At 48.6% G+C, this 19,458-nt stretch overlaps 1 protein-coding gene across 1 annotated transcript; it reads left to right on the top strand.

Moving 5' to 3' along the window:
* Positions 1-264: 264 nt before the first annotated feature.
* On the top strand, positions 265-15,948 carry TM9SF4 (transmembrane 9 superfamily member 4). The gene is made up of 18 exons (XM_079321334.1): positions 265-395; positions 5,354-5,467; positions 6,933-7,032; positions 7,372-7,540; positions 7,621-7,750; positions 8,108-8,231; positions 9,045-9,163; positions 9,272-9,383; positions 9,803-9,873; positions 10,290-10,422; positions 10,907-10,988; positions 11,080-11,155; positions 11,494-11,577; positions 11,751-11,926; positions 12,251-12,314; positions 12,843-12,962; positions 13,477-13,566; positions 13,892-15,948. The coding sequence occupies exons 1-18, from the start codon at positions 306-308 to the stop codon at positions 14,039-14,041; spliced, it is 2,004 nt and encodes a 667-aa protein (XP_079177460.1). The 5' UTR covers positions 265-305; the 3' UTR covers positions 14,042-15,948.
* Positions 15,949-19,458: the final 3,510 nt, after the last annotated feature.

Below are 19,458 nucleotides of genomic sequence, written 5' to 3'. Positions count from 1 at the left end.
CCGCAGGGACCGGAGGAACCGGGAGGTTCGGATCGGTCCGGGCGCCTCCCGGCCCCACCGCCCTCACATAACATGGCGGCCGCAGCGTCGTGCCCAGTCTCCATGCAAAGACCGCTGCCCTCAGCAAAGATGGCGGTACGGACCGGCACTTCCCCGGCTGGCTCGGGGGAGCCGGAGACCCGCTGGGAACCGGAGAGGAGATCCCCGCCCCACCCCGCCCGGCAGGAGGGCTGGGCTGGCCCGGGGCTCGGCTGGGCGCGGCCCCGGCAGCGCGAGCGCGGTCCTGCCCGGCCGCCGCCGTCGCCATGGCGATCGGCCCCGCGGCCAACCGCGCGCCGCTTCCGGTGACGTTAGCGCCGACACGTGGATCCAAGATGGCGGCGTCGGCGGCGATGGTGAGTGCGGCGGGGCCCGGCCCGGCCCCGCGTCTCGCCCGCTGTCCCCCGGCCCGTCCCGGCGGCCGCCCCGGCGCGGGAGGAGCTGCGGGGGCTCCGGTCGAGCCTGCATCGCTCTGGGAGGGATGCGCGCCCGGCCCCTGGCCGAAGGAGGCTCCCCGGTTCCGCCCGGGGCCTTGCAGCTGCCCCGCGTCTCCCGGCGGTGTCACCTGTGGAGGGCAGAGCTCGGGCCGCCGCTCGGTGCCCAGCGGGTTCCCGTCCCGCCTGCCCCGCGCTCCCTCGGCAGCGAAGTTGGCTCCCTCTGCCTCCTGCGGGTCACGGCGTTGTCTGGGCAGGAGGGGCCGGGCGGGGGCTCGGGGCGGTGCGGGGTTGTCGGGACCGCCGGCGCTTCTTTTGCCTTCCCTGCCGAGGGCTCAGCCTGCGCCCGGTGCTGTGCCAGACACGGAGGCTGTTGCTCTGTATGTGGTTCGCTCTGTTTGGTGTTGCTCTGTTTAGTGGTGGTTGTGGAGCGGCTGCTTCACCTTCCCGCGTCCCAGCATCCATTTACTGCTATTGAATTATTCCTTGAACCCTCGGAAAACTGAAGGTGTTCCTGGTGCACCAGTGCCATCTCACAGAGGAGAAAACACGCTGCCGAGACATTTGTTAATCTGCCTTCAAGTCTTGTAGGAGTAAAAGGGATTTCCTCCTTGCTTTTGTAGGAGGATAGTGGCAATGTGTTGCAGGAATAGCGATGTGGATAAAGGATGAGTGCTGATACAAAGGTCGCTGCTGGCTGTGAGGTGACTCATGGAGAGACTGGAAGGGCATTGGGAGAGCCAAGGTTTTTCTTTAATTTGCTTTAAGCATCTTCATACTCTGCTGGCTTTCCCCAGGTGGGGAGGAGGGAGTGCTCAGCTGGCATTGAGAACTGGGGATTGTCTACTGGGAATTTCCTTGTGGCTCTGTTGTGAGAATGGCAGAGGAGGCTGTCACCAGCTCTCCTGGTGTCAAAGGAGCTCTGAAGTCAATGTGAGTGCAGCACTTGTCACCTGAAGGGCTCTCGTTGGCTCCTCCACTGCAGGGTGAGCAGGGCAGGGATAAATAAAGGTGATGTTATCCCAAAAGTTGTCAGGAGGCACCCTTTGGAAAAGGGATGAGTGTTAGGGTGCCATTAGCACTGTTCTGTCCTGCTAATGTGCCTGAGGGCAGAATTAAGGTTATGTGTGAGAGAGTTTTTTTTCCTTCCCACAGAGTTGTGGATTGTGGCTTTCCTCCTTTCTTGTCACCATATTAAAAAAGTTTCAGTAAGTGGAATGAGAATCCATGTGTGAATCCATTTGGACAAATGGCTCTGCACAGGTCGTTTTTCCTCTTTTTCTTCAAAGCTGTCTTTGAAAGTTAACAGCTCTTGATTATGGCTCTTTGATGTCCCTCTTGTCTTTGTCTGCCAAAAAGAGAAGGGACAATTAATGATATCCATCACCATGACTTCCTACTTCCTTTTCATCTCTTTGATCAAATACTGTGTTCTGTTCTTCAGTTCCTATGTAGACAGTGAAGCTCTTAAAACCTAAAACAACCCTGGTACAGCACCAGCTCAATTTAGATGCTTGAAATTGCTGCTGCTTGAGAGTTTCTTCAAGTTGTTGGCAGCAACCTGGGCAGGGATGTCCTGGGTGCACATGGCCACATGTCCTGGCCACACATGTCCTGGAGCACATTGGAGCTGTTGCAGAGAGCCCCAGGGAACAGCTGCTGTTTTCCCTTTCCCTTAAATAAATTCTGGAGTTCAGACTCTGGCAGTGGTAGCTGGAGGGACCATGAACCCTAGGGAGGGACAAATGTGGTAATAACTGGATATTTTAGGGCCTCTTCATGCTGGTCAGAGTGGAATTTAGAGAACAAATCCTCTGTTTTGGCAGTGTGGTTTGTGAATTCACAGAAAGTGGCATCATTGTTTTAAGTCTTTCTGAATGGGATAAACCTGGGGTTGTCTGCAAACCCCAAGACTAGTGATAGTTATCCAGAAGGGCCTTCCTGGAGAAGGTTTGTGTGTGAACTTTTGCTCTGAGGGACAGGAATGGGTGACTGTGCTCCTGCATGCTGTTACTTCTGTTATTTAGATCATATTCTTTAAGAAAGAGTGTCTCTGCATGTCTGCATATAGGAAAATAATCAGGCTTAGGCAATTTGAACTATTTTTGCCTACTTGCAGCTGGGTTTTTCTCAGTCTGGAGTTGTGCATATTTGTTGTGCTACTTGTTGCACCATTACATGATTTCCTGGCACCTCAGATGCCAGATTGTTATTTGAGGGGGTTTTGTGGATGTTTTTGAAATGTAAATAATTGGAAAAGGCTGTGAAGCTGTGTGTCCTGTTTGCTGGAAGTGTAAGCCTTGCCAGGGCTCTGACTAAACCAAAACAGAGCTCCCTCCTGGAAGTTGTGGCCTGGCACAGAGAGAAGTCAGCTTGTAGGCATCCCCCATGAGAGATGATCACCTGGCCAAGCCCATGAGTTACACAGATGTTGGGGTGGTGTCCATGTTGTCATTTCTAAGCTGCTGCCTTAGTTTGGAGAAGATAAAGCACATTTGTCAAGTACAAGGGCAAAGGTCCTGATGAGAAAGGCCCCTGGCTTTAGCTTCCCTGTGCTTTGCTTTTTTCCTTCATATTTCACTTTCAAAGCTTCCCCCACCTGTTGCATTGCAGCTTCCCCATTTCTTGCTATCAGCTGTTCTTTCCTGGCAAGGCTTTAGAGAGTCACCCTCTTGTCTTTCCTGTTGCCTGGTGCTGCCTGACTCATCATCATCTCTGTGCAAAGATAGCCTGATTTCTGCCAAAATTGTCATCAAAAATTTCATCTGCTGCATGCTCATGTGTCTCCTGAGTGTCTGCCAAAGTTCTGTCATGGTCTTGTCACCTCCCAGCCCACTGGGGCACGGGTGGCAATGGTGTGGTTTTGGTTTTTGAGTGATATTGTGTAGGTCTGTCACTTCAGTGAGAAATGAGATAAGGGCTGCAGGTTGCTGGCTGCTCTGGAGTGCAGCATGGAACAAGAATTCAGATTCCTTCCAGTGCTTCCCCTGTCTAGGAGACCTTTTCCTACTCTGTGGAGAGCTACTGAGCACTCCCTTTAAAGGCTGGAAAGGCAAAATTTAGTGTAGCACAGAAAATAAGCTCCATGTTGCCTCAAGGCAGATGAGTATTGAAGGACAGGCAGTTTTATAATGAGTTTCCAAGCTGGGGCTTCTTGCCTGCTCCAATTGTATTTAGCTGTGCTTAGGATATATCTGAAAATCCCCTTTGTAAGCAAAAAAGATCACAGAATCACAGAATACTTAGCAGGGTCCTTAAAGCTCATCTCATTCCACCCCACTGCCATGGGCAGGGACACTTTCCACTATCCCAGATTGCTCCAAACTTCATCCAGCCTGGTCTTTAACAATTCCAGGGATGGGGCAGCCACAGCTTCTCTGGACAGCCTGTGCCAATGCATCACCATCCTCACAGGGAAGAATTTCTTCCTAATATACAATCTAACCTTACTCTGTCAGTTTAAAGCTGTTGCCCCCTGTCCTGTACTCCATGGTCTTGTAAACAATCTCTCTCAATTTTTCTTGTAGGCTCCCTTTAGGTACTGGAAAGCCACATGTATCTGGTGATTCAGTACTCATATTTTCTGTAGGTGCTTAGCATTTGCATCTTAAATACATTTTAGACTTTCAACCTTCTGGTATTTCTGCCTTTTATTTTTTTTTTTTTTCCCATCCTGCTCAATTCCACTAATTCTGGATGCTGTGGTTGACCCTCACAGGTGTCTGGGCTGAACATACTTTCCTTGCTTTAGAATAAGACAGGAGGAAGGTGATGAAGAAGTGGGGGGGGGAGAATAAATACAGATTTTTTTTTTAATCCTTTTTTCCCCCTGACCTGAGGAAGGATCCCCATGATAGAGCTGCTGTTTGTCCACACCTGGCCTATGGAGTGTTTCCTCTGATGCTGTCAGACACAGGGACACTGGGGATTTTGTTTCTTACATCTGCAGCATTAACTCAAGAGTTGTCCCAAAGCAAACCCGGTTTTGTGTGGTTTTCCAGTGATGCCATATACACAGGGAGCTCAGGAGAAGGGACTGAAGCTGGTAGTGCTGTGAGATTATAGCAGAGCCAATGTCCTAATCCAGGCAAGCTGCTGCTGGCTAATACTCTTAAAAGCTTGATTTTCATTTCACAGCCTTCCTGCCCGTGCTTGAGCTGGGTTACCTGAGGTAACGGGAGGGGCTGAGGAGGCAGCAAGGTGTGTTAAATAAAGGGTTTGCTGTGGCTCTGTTAGGATATGGGTTCTCCTGGAGCTGATTGCATCTTCCAGCCTGACTTGTCACCCTGCTCCCTAAAAAAGGGGTGAAAAAGTCTTTGCCTTGTTACTGAGCTGTGCAGTGAGGAAAGCAGAGTGGAGCAGGAGGGAGTGTGACTGTCCCCGTGCTGCAGTTACTGGTGTCACACCTGACTCCACAGTAACTACTCTTTTGCAGGTAGTGGCCTGTGAGTGGATCTGTAATCAGCTCCAGGGTAATTGCTGCCATGCTGAGCTGACACACATCCAGTGCCAGGGCTACTGCCCTTTTCTCTGCTAATCCATGGAGTTTTCTAACACAGGGAGCTCAGTGATGTGATGAAGTGAAGTGATGGCCTGCTTGATGCCTCATGGTGCAGATAAAAATACTGTTTTTCTTGTGGCTGAGCAAAAGCAAAGTTTGCCTAATTGCAGATGAAGGGACAGAGACATGCTGAGTAGAAAGTGACTTGATGGGGGTCACAAAACAAAGCAAAGAACAGCTTTTGTGAATTTAATTTCTGTTTAATCACCTGACTGTGCAGCCTTTCAATGTCTGGGATGAACATTTCCAGTGCTGTTGCCCATCTCTGTGTTATTCCAGTGTTTCTGTTGTATTTTACTGTTCCTTCTCCTTTTTGCAGGAAAGGCTGAGATATTTGCTGGGCCTGCTGTTGTTGCTACACAGCACAGACTCATTCTACGTGCCCGGGGTGGCTCCCATCAACTTCCACCGCAATGATCCCGTAGAAATCAAGGTAGGATAAACTCAGTGCTGTTAGTCTGATTGGTTTGGGGGGAGGTGTGGGGTGTGGTTTCTTTTGGGTTTTTTCTTTTTTATACCATAGTAGCTAAGAGGAGCTGGAAAGTTAAATTTGGGCATCCCGTTGCTAAAATTTTGCATTTCAATATTTCTTCTGTTTCACAACATTTGACTTCCAACATGATTCCTGTTCTTGTTCCTGATCTGGTCTACCAAATTCCTTCAGCAGTTGCACCAAAGTCCTCGAGATGTTTCTCTGTTTGGGAAAAGGGTCCCTTTCTCACTGTGGCTTTGAAGTGAGTTTAATTTCTCCAGCATTATGCTGACTCTAAAAGTGCTTACGCAGAGTGTGCCTTTGGGTGGAAGGTGAGCAGTGGAATAAGGTCTGAATCAGACCTTCTCAATACCCAGTTTGCTCGTGTTATGCCTTTAGGGAAATCCATGAGAAGCTCTTCCCAAATGGAGGTGTTTGTCCTTGAGCCTTGCAGGTCTTTCAGCCCAGCCTTGCTAAGAGCTGTTCCTGTGCAGCAGTTGCTGGTATTCAATGACAAAGCTCCTGCACCTATCCACAAGGAAGCCAGGCTTCCCTTTCAGACATTAGTGATTTATAGCCCATTTCATTTATTTTTCTAAAGCTGTGGCCTCTGTCTCAGCAAATCCAGCACCCTTGGGGCTGCTGAGGTTGGCTGCTCCCACTGAAGCACAGCACAGTTTTCTCTTTGGCCACAGACTGCCAGACATAGGCTATTTTTAAGCAAATGAGACTTGCCTGTGGCTACAGTAAGCTTCCCAGAAGAAGAGGGTTTTGGAATGGCTGTTCCCTAAGGGATTTCAGGAGCCAAATGCTTCCTCAAGTGCTTAGGCAAGTCAGGGTGTTTGCCAGCACTCTTCCAATAAACAATCTTGGCTGTGTTACAGAACACTTCTGTTTTTCAGAGTAACTGTGGTCTTGGCTGTTGTAGTGTGTCTCTGCACTTCCCTTGTACCCTGTGATTTGTGGAAACTCCAGGAATGTTTGTGGTTGGTCACCTTGTCTTCCCAGACTGATGGCTCTCTGGCTTCCCTTGCAGAGATTAAAACTGCTGAACTCTTCATAGCACTGGAGTCCAGACCTCTAGGTCCAGTGGGATATGAATTTTTCTTTGAGGAAATCTTGTATGAAATGTGACTCTTGAATCTCTTTTGAGCTCTTTGTTTCCTAGGACTCCAATGAGACATAAATTTGTGAAACCACCGTGTTTTGTTCTTTGAGTGTTTCTCTGTGACTGAATTGCTACTGGAAGTCTCTCAGGAACATCTGTCTCTGTTACTATTTTTAATATTAATAGTAGTATTATCTTCTGGAAGTGAGCTTTATGGAAGGTATCTTGAAGTAAGCATCAGCTTTTGGATAATGCTGAGAGGACAAGAAATTTTCTGGAGTTTTTGTTCTGGGGATAACTCTTCCATTCTTGCTGCAGGCTGTGAAGCTGACGAGCTCCCGGACCCAGCTACCGTACGAGTACTACTCCCTGCCCTTCTGCCAGCCCAGCAAGATCACATACAAGGCTGAGAACCTCGGTGTGTACCTGTCAGACAGTGTGGGGGGTGTTTACAGGGGTAAAAGCAATTGCAAGTTGAGAGAACCTGCTTGCTCTGATTGACTGTGTGCTGGCAAACGGCAGTGTCAGTGTGGTGGACAGAGGAAGTGCTTGTCCTGAAGGACAGCGTGTAACCTGCTTCATAAACAAAGCTTGATACTTCCAACAAAATAGCTATACTGACCTGCAGTCTTATCCCTGCTCCTGGGGTAGCAAAGGAGACTTGCTGTGGTCCCTCAGCTGCACAGTGCCTGACAGCAGGATCAGCAGCAGGAAGCCTGGCACTGTCCAACCCTGCCCATGTTTTCCTGTTTTCCAGGTGAGGTTCTTCGAGGGGACCGAATTGTAAATACACCTTTCCAGGTTTCCATGAATGTGGAGAAGAAATGTGAAGTTCTGTGCAACTTTCCCAACAAGCCAGTCACTCTGACAGTGGAGCAGAGCAAGCTCATTGCTGAGCGCATCAGGGAGGATTACTATGTCCACCTGTGAGTCACCTCGAGCATGGGGTTGTGTCAGGGGGAATCTGGTGCTGTGGAAAAATTTGATCTGAAATCTGTGTTTTCAGCATTGCTGATAACCTCCCTGTGGCAACACGGCTGGAGTTTTATTCCAATCGTGAGGAAGAGGAGAAGAAGAAGGAGAAGGATGTGCAGTTTGAGCATGGATATAGGCTTGGGTTTATGGACAATAACAAGGTACAGAACTGAGGTGCTGTGTGAGGGTGCCTGTTAGAGGTCTGCCAGAGATTATCAGAACCAAAAGGTTTTATAGTGATAATATGAGAGAGGGGTCTCTTGTGGGCAGAAGAGGGTGGGTGCTGGAAAGGTGGGAAAGCCAGGAGTCCTTGCTTTTATTCACTGTATAATTTTGGACAGGCTCATGCAGTGGTTTCCCCTCAGCAGAGCAAAGGCACTGTTCCCCAAGACTGGCTGATCTCTGGTGCTAGAGTCTGTAGTTTTCCCTCACTAAAGCTTTTTCTACAGTTGCTGCTTTTCAGCTTTGCCTCTTCTTCCCATGGGATGCTGATGTTTTATTTTATGTTACTTTTTCAGTTCTACCTGCACAACCACCTCTCCTTCATCCTTTACTACCACCGAGAGGATGTGGAAGAGAGCCAGGAGCACACCTACAGGGTGGTGCGCTTTGAGGTGATTCCCCAAAGCATTAAACTAGAAGGTAAGAGACTCTTGAGGAGGGGAGCAAGGGGAAAGAATCTCCTGTATGGACAAAAGTTGGATGTCACTGATGTATCAGGGTACCAATTGTTGCTTCACAGGGCGCAGAAATGAGTCTAAATTACAAGAATAATAAACTGCATTGTGATTAAGGAAGTACCAACAATAGAGACATATCCATTAATTGCAATCCATGGAAAATCAATTCCTGTAAAAAGATCTGAGTTTGAGGTTTTGGGGTTGGATTTTTTTGCACTGTGTCATCTGGTATGAGGCATGTCTGGCATTCTAGCTCTTGCTGTGGCACAGATCTCCCTGACTGGGACACTCTGTGCTGGTTCAGGGACACACAGAATGTTTGGAACTGTTCTGGGGGATTGAAATTTAAAAATAATGATTAGTGGAAAACACTTGTACCTCAGTGAGCCCAATGGAAAAGGGTATGTAGAAGGGCAGTTGCTCATGGATCACCCCAGGCAGCTCCCCTCTGGCAGGGCAGGCATTGCTGCAGAGATCTTGTTTCTCACCATATCATGTGGAATAAAGGATTTGTTCATGGTCTAGATCCTTGGCCTCAGAACCTCTGGCTTTTATCCTTCCAGTTAAGGAGAGCCCTGTGCATAGCTTTCCTGAAAGTTTGTTAATGGTGCTCCACTGCTGGTCAGGAGAATAGTTTTGCAAACTGCAGAGCAGGTGAGCAAGGAGCAAGTGCTTTCCCACCTGGAATTACTGCAACCCAATGCCTTCAGGGTAATGCTCCATGAGAGGTGGTGTCTGAGGGAAGGGCTCACCGTGTTCCATGCTTTCTTTACAGACTTGAAGGCTGATGAGAAGAGCATGTGCACCCTGCCCGAAGCTACGGGCTCTGCCCCTCAGGAAATAGATCCTACTAAAGAGAACCAGTTACTCTTCACCTACTCTGTGCACTGGGAGGTAAGGCAGTACTGGGGAGCTGGCTGGCAGTGATGCTCCAAGTGTCACTGAAGTTGTAGAAGACATTGGGAATGTGCTGGTGTGAGAAGAACTCTCCTGTTCTTTCAGGAAAGTGACATTAAGTGGGCTTCCCGCTGGGACACGTACCTGACCATGAGTGACGTGCAGATCCACTGGTTTTCTATCATTAACTCGGTTGTGGTTGTCTTTTTCCTTTCAGGTGAGTGGATGTGTAGGGAGAGGAAGGCTTTACCATTATCTGCAGGGAATTTTCTTTAAGCCTTAGCTGCAGGTGGCTTGAGGAGGATGTGGCCACATCTGAGCCTGGTCAGAAGGAGCAGGGAACAATTTAAAGCCACCCAGTTCAAGCAGTATCCTGTGGGGTCAGGCAGTTACCAGTCTTTCTCATACTGGGGTCATCAAGGGAGTAAAAAAACAAACACAAGAAAGCCACAGTGCCCTTTTCTGCTGGAATACTTCCTTCCCTGCTCCTTGGGGTTTTGTTTCTGTCTTTGCTGATGACTCAAGACCTCCTCTCCCAGCCAGAACAGTGTATTGATGGGAGCCATGTAGTTGCACAGCATGAGAGCAGCACAGCCATGTGGGAGTCTCTGAGCTGAACTCTGTGCTTGTTTTCAGGGATTCTCAGCATGATCATCATCCGAACTCTGCGGAAGGACATTGCCAACTACAACAAAGAAGATGACATTGTATGTGTCTGTTCCTGGGGCTAGGATTAGATGAAGGGAAGCACAGGCCAGGAGGGATCCAGTGTGCAGACTTGGGTGTATTGTCTCTTGCTTTGCCCCTGTTTTCCTTCCAGCTCTGGCTGTGGGAGGGGGCAGTCATGTTGTGCTGTCACACACCTTTTTCTGCATGAACAATCACATACCAGTTCAGATGTCTTCAGACCTAAGCAGTGACTGCAGGCAGCTCTGTAAATGTGTGCCCTGGCACTGACATTTCAGGTCTCAGCTGGTTTTGGACCAAGAGGAAAAAAGTTTCTTGGCTAGAATGGAAAAATTCAGTAGAAAATCTAGATCCAGGGAAGTTAACCTCTTAGGCTGGCTGTGGGAGGACCTTAATTTCTGCCTATCTGAAAAACCTCCTCTTTCTGTTGCTGTAGGAAGATACCATGGAGGAATCTGGTTGGAAACTTGTGCATGGAGATGTCTTCAGGCCTCCACAGTACCCTATGATCCTCAGCTCTCTCCTGGGTTCTGGAATTCAGCTCTTCTGTATGATCCTGATTGTCATCTGTAAGTGGCACATGTTGCAGGGGGTGGTTATAACACGAATGATGCTCGAGGATGTTTGACTTCACCCTGTGCTCACCTTACTGGAGTGAGGCCCATGAAGCTGCTTGCCATCAGCCTGGGCTCAGCACTGCAGAGCTGCTGGATGATGATGTCCAGCTGAAGGCAGCTTTGTGTGACTATATTTCCTTTGCCAAGCTGTGAGGTCTGGCTCGGGAGACTTTTGCACAGGTGTTCCTTGTCTGCTGAGCTGCACCTGCCCCATCCCTGGGGAAGCTGAGGCTGAAGCATGGTCTGTAGCTGAGATCAAAGCTGATCCTCTCTGGCCGGTGCTGGAGGCTGTGGATGCATTATGCTGTGAAGGAAATCAGGCCTGTGCAGAGACTGCAGGCAGCTGTAGGCTGCAGATGGGACAGGCCTCTGTCCTCCAGCTGCTGCAGGACATGTCCCTCAGATCTGCTGTTCCTTGTCCTGTTTCCCTCTGCAGTTGTTGCTATGCTGGGGATGCTGTCGCCTTCAAGCCGGGGCGCGCTGATGACAACTGCCTGCTTCCTCTTCATGTTCATGGGGTAGGTGCCTCCATGGCTTCCCCCCAGTGCTGTCCTGCCTCTCCCCAGCAACAACAGCTCATTTTCATTGTCTTGGCTTGTTTCTGTCCAGGGTTTTTGGTGGATTCTTTGCTGGCCGCTTATACCGGACTCTGAAAGGCCATCGATGGAAGAAGGGAGCCTTTTGTGTGAGTCTTGGATGTTTTGTGCTGTTTATCCAAGTTTGCTGATGGCAAGATCTGTGGATAAGCTCCACACATTTGTGGTAGATGGACACCGTCTGGCTGTGCTGCACATTTGCTGTGGGTTGAGTCTTTGTAGCTGTACAGAAAAGACACCACCAGAGTACGTACTAGAGGAAAGAGGATTGTCCAAGATCTTCCACACAGCTCAGCTCTGTGTCCTTGTTTTGTAGCAAAAGGGACACTTCCTCCACGGGTGCCTTGTAGCAGGAATGGACTCATTCCCTAGGAACATCTGGCTGATGAGTCAGGTGCTTTCTCTTATGCTGTGGTTCCTCTTGCAGACAGCGACACTGTACCCGGGCGTTGTCTTCGGCATCTGCTTTGTCCTCAACTGCTTCATCTGGGGGAAACACTCCTCTGGTGCGGTAAGTGCCACCTCAACCTGGGCTCTGCTGGGTGGGAGAGGGCTGATAGGGACTCTCTTGGCTTCCCAGACCTTTCCAAGTGGGTGACTGGAGGGTTGGCTTGGCTGATGGCATCAGTCCCCAGGGCAGGAGAGCTGTCAGCCTCACTTCTGTGGCTCTTGGTGTGATTCCAGGTGCCTTTCCCTACCATGGTGGCCTTGCTCTGCATGTGGTTTGGGATCTCCTTGCCCTTGGTCTACCTGGGTTACTACTTTGGATTTCGCAAGCAGCCCTATGACAATCCTGTACGGACAAATCAGATTCCCAGGCAGATCCCGGAGCAGAGGTGGTATATGAACAAATTTGTGGGGTGAGTGATGAGTGTCTGGGAAATACGGTGAGTTAAGCCCCCTGCCCTCAGTCCCCTTGGGTTGCTGAGTGTCACCTTCTGCTGCTCTCTGGACAGATGGCAGATTGGGTTCCTTCAGGCCACATTGATAATTTGGATGTGGTATGAGGGATACTTGTAGCAGTGGACATGATCAACAGTGGGAGCAGCTGTGCCATTGCCTGTGAAATTTAGTAATCTGGAAATGCAGAGTCTTTACTTGGAGTGTTCTGTGTGGTTACAAGGAATTTTTAATGTCCAGACAGTTATATTGTGCTGCTTATGGTTTTTGTTTCTGCTCTGTAGGATCCTCATGGCTGGTATTCTGCCTTTTGGAGCTATGTTCATCGAACTGTTCTTCATTTTTAGTGTAAGCATTTAACCCACTTTCCTCCTCAGTAGCATTCCTTTCATACCAAAACTTTTGAAAGGGAGGGGGTTTCCACTGGAGCAGTCTTCTGTTCCTGTGTTCTGTGAAGGGTGTAGCTGGTTTCCTCCATGCCATTCAGTAGTTTCCAGAGAGAGCTATGGGACTCTCCTGGCGGTTTGAAGGATTGTGGTAAAACCAAAATTTACTGTAACATTACATCCAGGAGGAGTCCTGGTCTTGAGATAGTCACTGTTCTGCTGCTCCCCATGTTTCACCTTGAATAGACAGGGAAGAATTGCTTGGAAGATGCAGGGAAATGAACAAGCTACCTCAGAGCTGTCCATGTGCAGCTTTTTACAACCTGTATCCTCTGAAGTGACATTGTGAAATGCATTAGATCTATGGTTTCATTTAGGTGGGGCTGAGGGGCTCCTCATTTTCCCCTGGCTGGCTGCCAGAAGTTAGTCCCACATTCAGTGATTGATCACAGTAACATGGAAACAAATTCCTGCTGTGTGTTTATTTCAGGCAATCTGGGAGAACCAGTTCTATTACCTTTTTGGCTTCCTCTTCCTGGTGTTTATAATTCTGGTGGTATCCTGCTCTCAGATCAGCATTGTCATGGTGTATTTCCAGCTCTGTGCTGAGGTGAGATTTCCATGTTTGTAATTTGGGTAGCTGAGGGTACTTGCTCCTGGAAAAGCACAGATCACATTATTGCTGCTGCTCAGCAAAGATAAGTGTGGCCCAGCTTCACAGGTGTGATAGTCCCCAGTGTCTCTTCCTTCACTCTAAAGGGAAATTAAAGCTCCTTTATTATCTGTTAGGCTGGGAACTGTTGTTTCATACCAGGAATTTTGCTCAGCACAGGGAGTTTTGAGCTGTTCCCAAACTACTCCATTCCATCCACATACAAAACAAAATACAGGACCAAAGGTGAGCCATGTCCTTGGGCAGCAGGTGCTTTGAGCCTGTCAGAGTCACATCTCTTGGTTTGAAAACACTTTTGTGACAAAAAAAGTCCCCCAGTCCCAAATAGTGGATTTTCTTTGTGAAGGAAGATGGGTGGTGTCCTGCCTGTCCTGGAATGGTCACAGCTTTCCTGAGGCAGTGCCTGGGGAGAAGAAGGTCTGGGAGATAACAAAGCTCCTTATCCTGTTAGGATTACCGCTGGTGGTGGAGGACCTTCCTGGTGTCTGGAGGATCTGCCTTCTACGTGCTGATCTATGCTGTCTTCTACTTTGTGAACAAGGTATTCGTCCTGGGTGAAAATGCCGTGTTTCTGGGAGTGACTCTGGGATTTGGGAAAGGAAATAATGGGCCTGCTGAGTCCCAGTCTGTTCATGCCAGCGCCCAAGGCAATGCTGACAGCCCTTCCAGACAGGAGAGAGGGGTGTGCCCCAGGACTTGTGCAGAGCAGCATTCCCTGACCCCACCTCAAAGGGGAATCTCCCTTCAGCTGGACAAAAATGAAAGTTTTCTTCCCTTTGCCAGAACTCCCCTTGCAGAGGGCGCTGGTTGGTTTGTCACCTCTGTGTGTTATTTTGCTGATTTTTTTTCATCCTCTTGTGTTTCAGCTGGATATTGTTGAGTTCATTCCCTCCTTACTGTACTTTGGCTACACTGCCCTCATGGTCCTGTCCTTCTGGCTCCTGACGGGCACCATTGGCTTCTACGCAGCCTACATGTTTGTGCGGAAGATCTACGCCGCTGTGAAAATCGACTGAGGCTGGAATCCCCCCAGCAGGAATCAGACACCTCTGAACACGTGTCCTCCCAGGAGGGACAGGGACATCTTCTCCCAACTCTTTTTAAGGAAACAAAAATCCAGTGGGAGAGTCACAAGAGAAATAATTAACTCTTCGATTTGGAATGTAACTTTGGCACAGTGTACATGGATTCTGGGCTACTTCTGCGGGGAAAAGGGGGTCTGTAGATACCTTACATTTTAACTTTATTATCCTGTTCCATATTTGAGGGAGTTTTTTAGCAGAGAAATATCCCTCTGTATAAGTAAACCCCCTTTTTGCTAATCCATCCTTTTTTTTATGTTGATGATGAACGGATTTGAGACGGCAGTGGAAACACTTGTGAAAACGTTTTCTTCCAGCCCCTGGGGTGCTCTAGGATTCAGGGAGACTCTTCAGACAAGTATCAGACTGGGTTTTTCTCCTGCCTTCGTGTCTGCACTGAAGAGGGAGCTTGACTATGGCAGAATAACCGGAGCCTAAAGGCTGAGCCAGCGAGAGTCCGGCGCACTCCGATCACCGAAGTCCCGGCTTCGGATTGTTTACAATTTGCTGGAGGTGCCATTCAGAGCCTGGGAAGTGCAATTTCACCCTGAGAGAGCTTGAGCAACCTTCAGCATCTCCCTGCCTCCAGCCTCGGACAGCACAGGCCGCTGTGGGAGGGCGGGCTTGCCTCTCCTGCAGAAGGCAGGACAAACGTCCTGGTGGAAGTGACGTGGTTGTGTGGAATACAGGACTGGAGGGATGCACGAGGTAACTGCAAGAGTTGGTTCTGTCAGTAGCTCTGCTCTAGAGCAGAGTGAGGAATCGGGGCAGGCTCCTTCCTGGGAATGCCACTGGCATCCTGCAGAGCCTGTGGGAGATGGCTGTGGTGCTGTGGCCTTAGTGCCAAGTGATCTGAGGCAGTGTTGTGCCCAAGCTGCCCGAGGGCTGTGCAGGCCATGCTGGAGGGGCTGGCACAGGCAGGTGGCCCCCTGAGCTGTCCCATGGCTGGGGCTGGGGCTCTCTCACTGGGCCTGTGCTCTGGCTGCCCTTGCTGCTCTCTGCTCCTCCTCTGAAATTCTCTACCTCCAGGGAACAGGAAAAGTGTACACCCCATAGCTGTATTTTGTTCTTCTCCACAGAAAACAGTCCAAGCTCTCCTGGATAGCTGACACGGGCTCTTCTTTTCCCATGGCTTGATGCCTGAATCAGCTCATGGGAAGCTCTTTTTAAAAGAGGTTAAAGTTGGATTGTGTTGGGTTTTTTTGTTTTTTGTTTTTGGTTTGGTTTTTTTTTCTTGTCATTTCAGTGATGTTTATCAGTAGAGGAGGTTCCATGTTGCAGTGAAGGCTCCTTCCATCCCCAGACTCCCTGGATTCAGCCAGGTCTACAGAGGAGAGGGGTTTTTTTTTTAGTGAGATCTATGAAATTTTATTTTACTGGAGTAAGGTCTTCCAATGACCAGCTGCCACAGGTCACATCATTCCAACCCAAAACTCTCCAAAGCCCTCCTTGCTCCCAGGGAGGGCTTTGGGGCCTTTTTAAACCCCAAATGCCATAAGTTTCCACCAAGTCCATGCAAGGGCCTGTGTCCCTTCCTGTCAGCCCTGCCTGTCAAGCCAAAGTCTAATCAGCCAGGAATCATGGATGGAAAAAGGGAGGAGGGGATGTGTGAGCCAGCTGTGCTGTGGAGTCCTGTGTCAGTTCTGATTTGAGGTCCCTCTCTGAGATTTTTGTTGATTTTGTTTTTCTTTTTTTCTTCTGCCCATTCCCCAGTGGAGAGGCTCAGCCAGCATCGATTTCTCTCCCTTCCCTGAAGTGTTTTCTCTGTATTCTTTGTAATTTTTAATTAATGTATGTATTCTTTGTGTCCTATTGTAAATAAATCTGCCATTGTCCTGTCATCCTGCTCTCTTGGGTTCTCCTAAACCAATTCTGGAGAATTTATTTTTATAACTCTTGGCCTGTTCGACACCCATGTGGTCTGTGATGTGTAGCTTCAGCCAGAAGCAGAGCTTGGAATACTCTGGCTTTCTTTATAATATTTTTCTCCTGGTAAACCAAGTTTCTCCCAGTGTGGCATGCCCCAAATGCTGCCTTATATTGTAATTATGCCACCAGCTGAGGCATTTGGATCTGTTGATTCTGTGCTGCTGGGTAAGATCACTTGAGCAACTCCTGTCTTGTGTCAGACACATTGTTTGACATGTGGCACTGATGGGCAGAGCAGCAGAACTGCTGGATGGCAGTGCTGGGCAGTGCTTCAGAGCAGCAGAGGGGAGAGGACAGCTGGGAAGGGAACTGCTGTTCCTTCCTCCAGGTGGGAGTTTGAGGAGTGCTGCTGCTGCAGAAGCTGAGCCCTCAGCATTGGCTTCCAGCTCCATTGGCTTCCCAGAGCTTGTGTTTCTGCTGGGGGTGTGTGGCAGGACATCAGTGAGCCTCTGCTGGAATGCAGAGGGAGACAAAGTGCATTCCCTTTTCCTGAGATGGTTTGTCCAGCAGAGCAATGGATGATTCCCCCAGGTTACAGAGTCCAGTGCTGGGGGCTGCTGAGTGTCTGTGAATGAGATCAGAGTTGGCAAATACTTGAATCAAAACTCATAAAACATCAGGACAATCCATTCTCCCTTTAAAAAGGCAAAGGATGTTTCAGCTCCACCACCAGGACAATCCATGCTGAACTTATTTCTCATTTTTGGCAGATGAGTGTATTCATGTTCTGTCACAGTCCTCAGTGCCAGGGGAAAGCTGCTGAGGAAAGGGCACGTTTTAATGGTGACTGAATTAGGAATTAAAACTAGAACTGAAAACTAGATCATTCTTGACAAGCACCTAACACTGATCATGGCTGTCAGCTTTTAATCCATGTTCTGAAGGAGAATCCCAGGAGGGCCCTGTGTGCTTTGCCCTGTTTCATCTTCAAATGCTGCTGGTGCCTGCAGCCAGCTGTAGCTTAAGCTGAGGTTTGGTTCTGAAGTTTGCCTGTGAGGAGCAGAGCATGTTGGGGTTATTTGGGAGGGTAAGTGGGCTGGACTTGTCTGAAATGCTGCCACACAGGCTGGAAATCTTAGTGAAACCAAGTGACCAGAACTTTCTGTTTAATTAATATTATTCTCCTTGACAGGGGATAATGGTGTCTGCTGTGGCTGCATCCCCAGTGGGGTGTTGTTTTTTTTTTCTTGTGGGTCTAATTCTTTGCTTGGAAGAAATTTCAAAGCCTTTGTGGCTTCATGTAGGGAACTGTCATTGACCTGCCTTTTGATTCTATCTTGTCTTAATCTGACCAAAACCCAAACTCCCCTCCATGAAGACACCTGGAGTAGATCATCCAAATGCTTTTAATAAACAACTTCATTATAAAAGATGCTTTCAATTTGAACTTCATTTTGCAAGAGCTAATTTCAGTGATGAACCATACATTTCCTAATGGCACTTAATTACAATTTAAAAACCTTGTTTACAGCCCCCAAAATACTCCATTAAAAGAGGTCATTCACTCTGTGTAAAAGTGCTAGAAAGTTTGTTTTTAGAAAACCAGTTGAGCTTTAACAATGGGAAGTTTCTGGCTTTGGCAGCTGTAGCTGCAGGGAGGGAGGTCAGGCACGGGGCCTGTCCAGAACCAGCACAAGAAGGGACAGTGTGAGTGACAGGCAGCCCTGAAGAGGGACACTGTGGCTTTCCCATCCCTCCCATGGCTAATCCCAAACCCTTCACCTTTCAATGGGATGTTTACAGGCTCTTGTGGGAGATGGCAGAGCTTGTGTTGGGAGAGGCTTCCTGTCATGACTTGTGGCTGCAAAAACCACTCAGTAGCTTTTCTTGCAGCAGCAGTTCTGGAGCTTGGCTGCTCCCAGGGGTTCTACAGGTTCTCTTTTGTCCTTCTTGGAGCCACCCCGGGTCTCAAGAGGACATCAGCAGACACCTCTGTGTTCTTCAATATCATTTAAGGAAAACACTGGTTCAAATGTTACAAAACAGTCTTTCTAAAAGTTGTTGCTAGGTATCAGAATTACTAAAGTGGGAAAGCTCCACAAAGCATCAAGGTTGAGGCACTCAGTAGGGTGAGGAGAACTCTTAACTCCAGAAAGGATTCTAGTAGAAGTTCTGAGATGTGCTGCTGAGGGCTGTGAGCAAAGCTCTTGTGTTCCCTTCAAGCACAGGACACTGATACAAAGGGAAAAGGGCTGCAGGCAGGTCCCTGGTCTGTTCACCTGGACACTCAGCCAGCCTGGCCTGTCCCAGGTGTTGGAGGCTGTGCCTGTCCTGCAGGCCCTGGAGATGTCCCCAGTACAATCCAGCCCAGAGCTGGTTATCCCCTTGCACAGTAGTTCAAAATAAAGACACAAAAATAAGGGATGGTTGGTTTGTAACAACACACTTCAATGTTGAGGATTCTTCCCCTAGCTGAAGACCTGACCTCTTTATAATAATAATACAAAAATTAATTCCAAATTCCCTGGTTATCTTTTGCAATGCTTTTAACTTCCCTTGTCACAGTGATGTGGTACAGAGAGGCTGCCTCTCTGTCATGTATGCTCTATTTCCATGCTGGTATTTAGGCACTGGTGGAGAGGACCACACAGACCTGGCTTCATCCATGAGCAAAGAGTGAGGAAGGTGCATCAGGCTCCTCCTGCAGCCCACCTTTGCACATGGAAATAAAATGTACTTTGAACAGGAAAGCAAAGCTTGGCTCCTGGTGTGGATTTGTGAGAAGCAGAATGTGATAGAACTGGCTCCAGGTAGAGACTGCAGTACCCCAGGAGAAAACTCCTTACCTGCAGCCACAAGAATTGCTGGAATGTGTAGGATTCCTAGGGGATCCCAGTTATTCACTAGAAGGAAGCAAGTCCATCACTGGGAACAGCCAGAGGTGAGCCTAATATGAGTGTGCATGGACTGTGCAGCAGGGACAACAGAACCTGTGAGGTGGTGGGGAATAGGAATAGTGGTCCTGTTAGGCAGCTGGATCAGTGGTAATGGCATCTTCCAGCTGCTTTCCAAGAGAGGCTCAGTATGGCAGTGGCATGTTATGGTAAACAGGCATGAAAAGGGTGAGAGGTGCCAAAGCTGGGTATAAAAATTTGGCTTCCCAGATCCAGCAAACAGGCTAAACCAAACCAGCTTCTCCTACCACACAGGGGTCAGCCAGGATGGGATTCAGACCTTCAGGTGGCAGCTTCCATCTCTAGGAACTGGGAAAAATACAAGAATTAATTTATGGAAAAGACACAAATTTTGGATGAGGATGGAAACCTGAAGTGGTTCTATTTGAGCTATTTATCCACTTCACTGTTCAGTGGCAGAATAGCTCTGGGGCTTGGGCAAGCAATTAACTAAAAATAGGTACCTGAGGGAGAATTCAGTCAGCCTGACTAACTGGGATTAGAGGATAAGCAAGAATGTAGGGTGAT

Source organism: Erithacus rubecula (genome assembly GCF_903797595.1).
Source record: "Erithacus rubecula genome assembly, chromosome: 18".
Taxonomy (NCBI): Eukaryota; Metazoa; Chordata; class Aves; order Passeriformes; family Muscicapidae; genus Erithacus; species Erithacus rubecula.
Note: the sequence above shows the minus strand (reverse complement) of the source record. Positions and strands in the feature narration are given on the sequence as shown.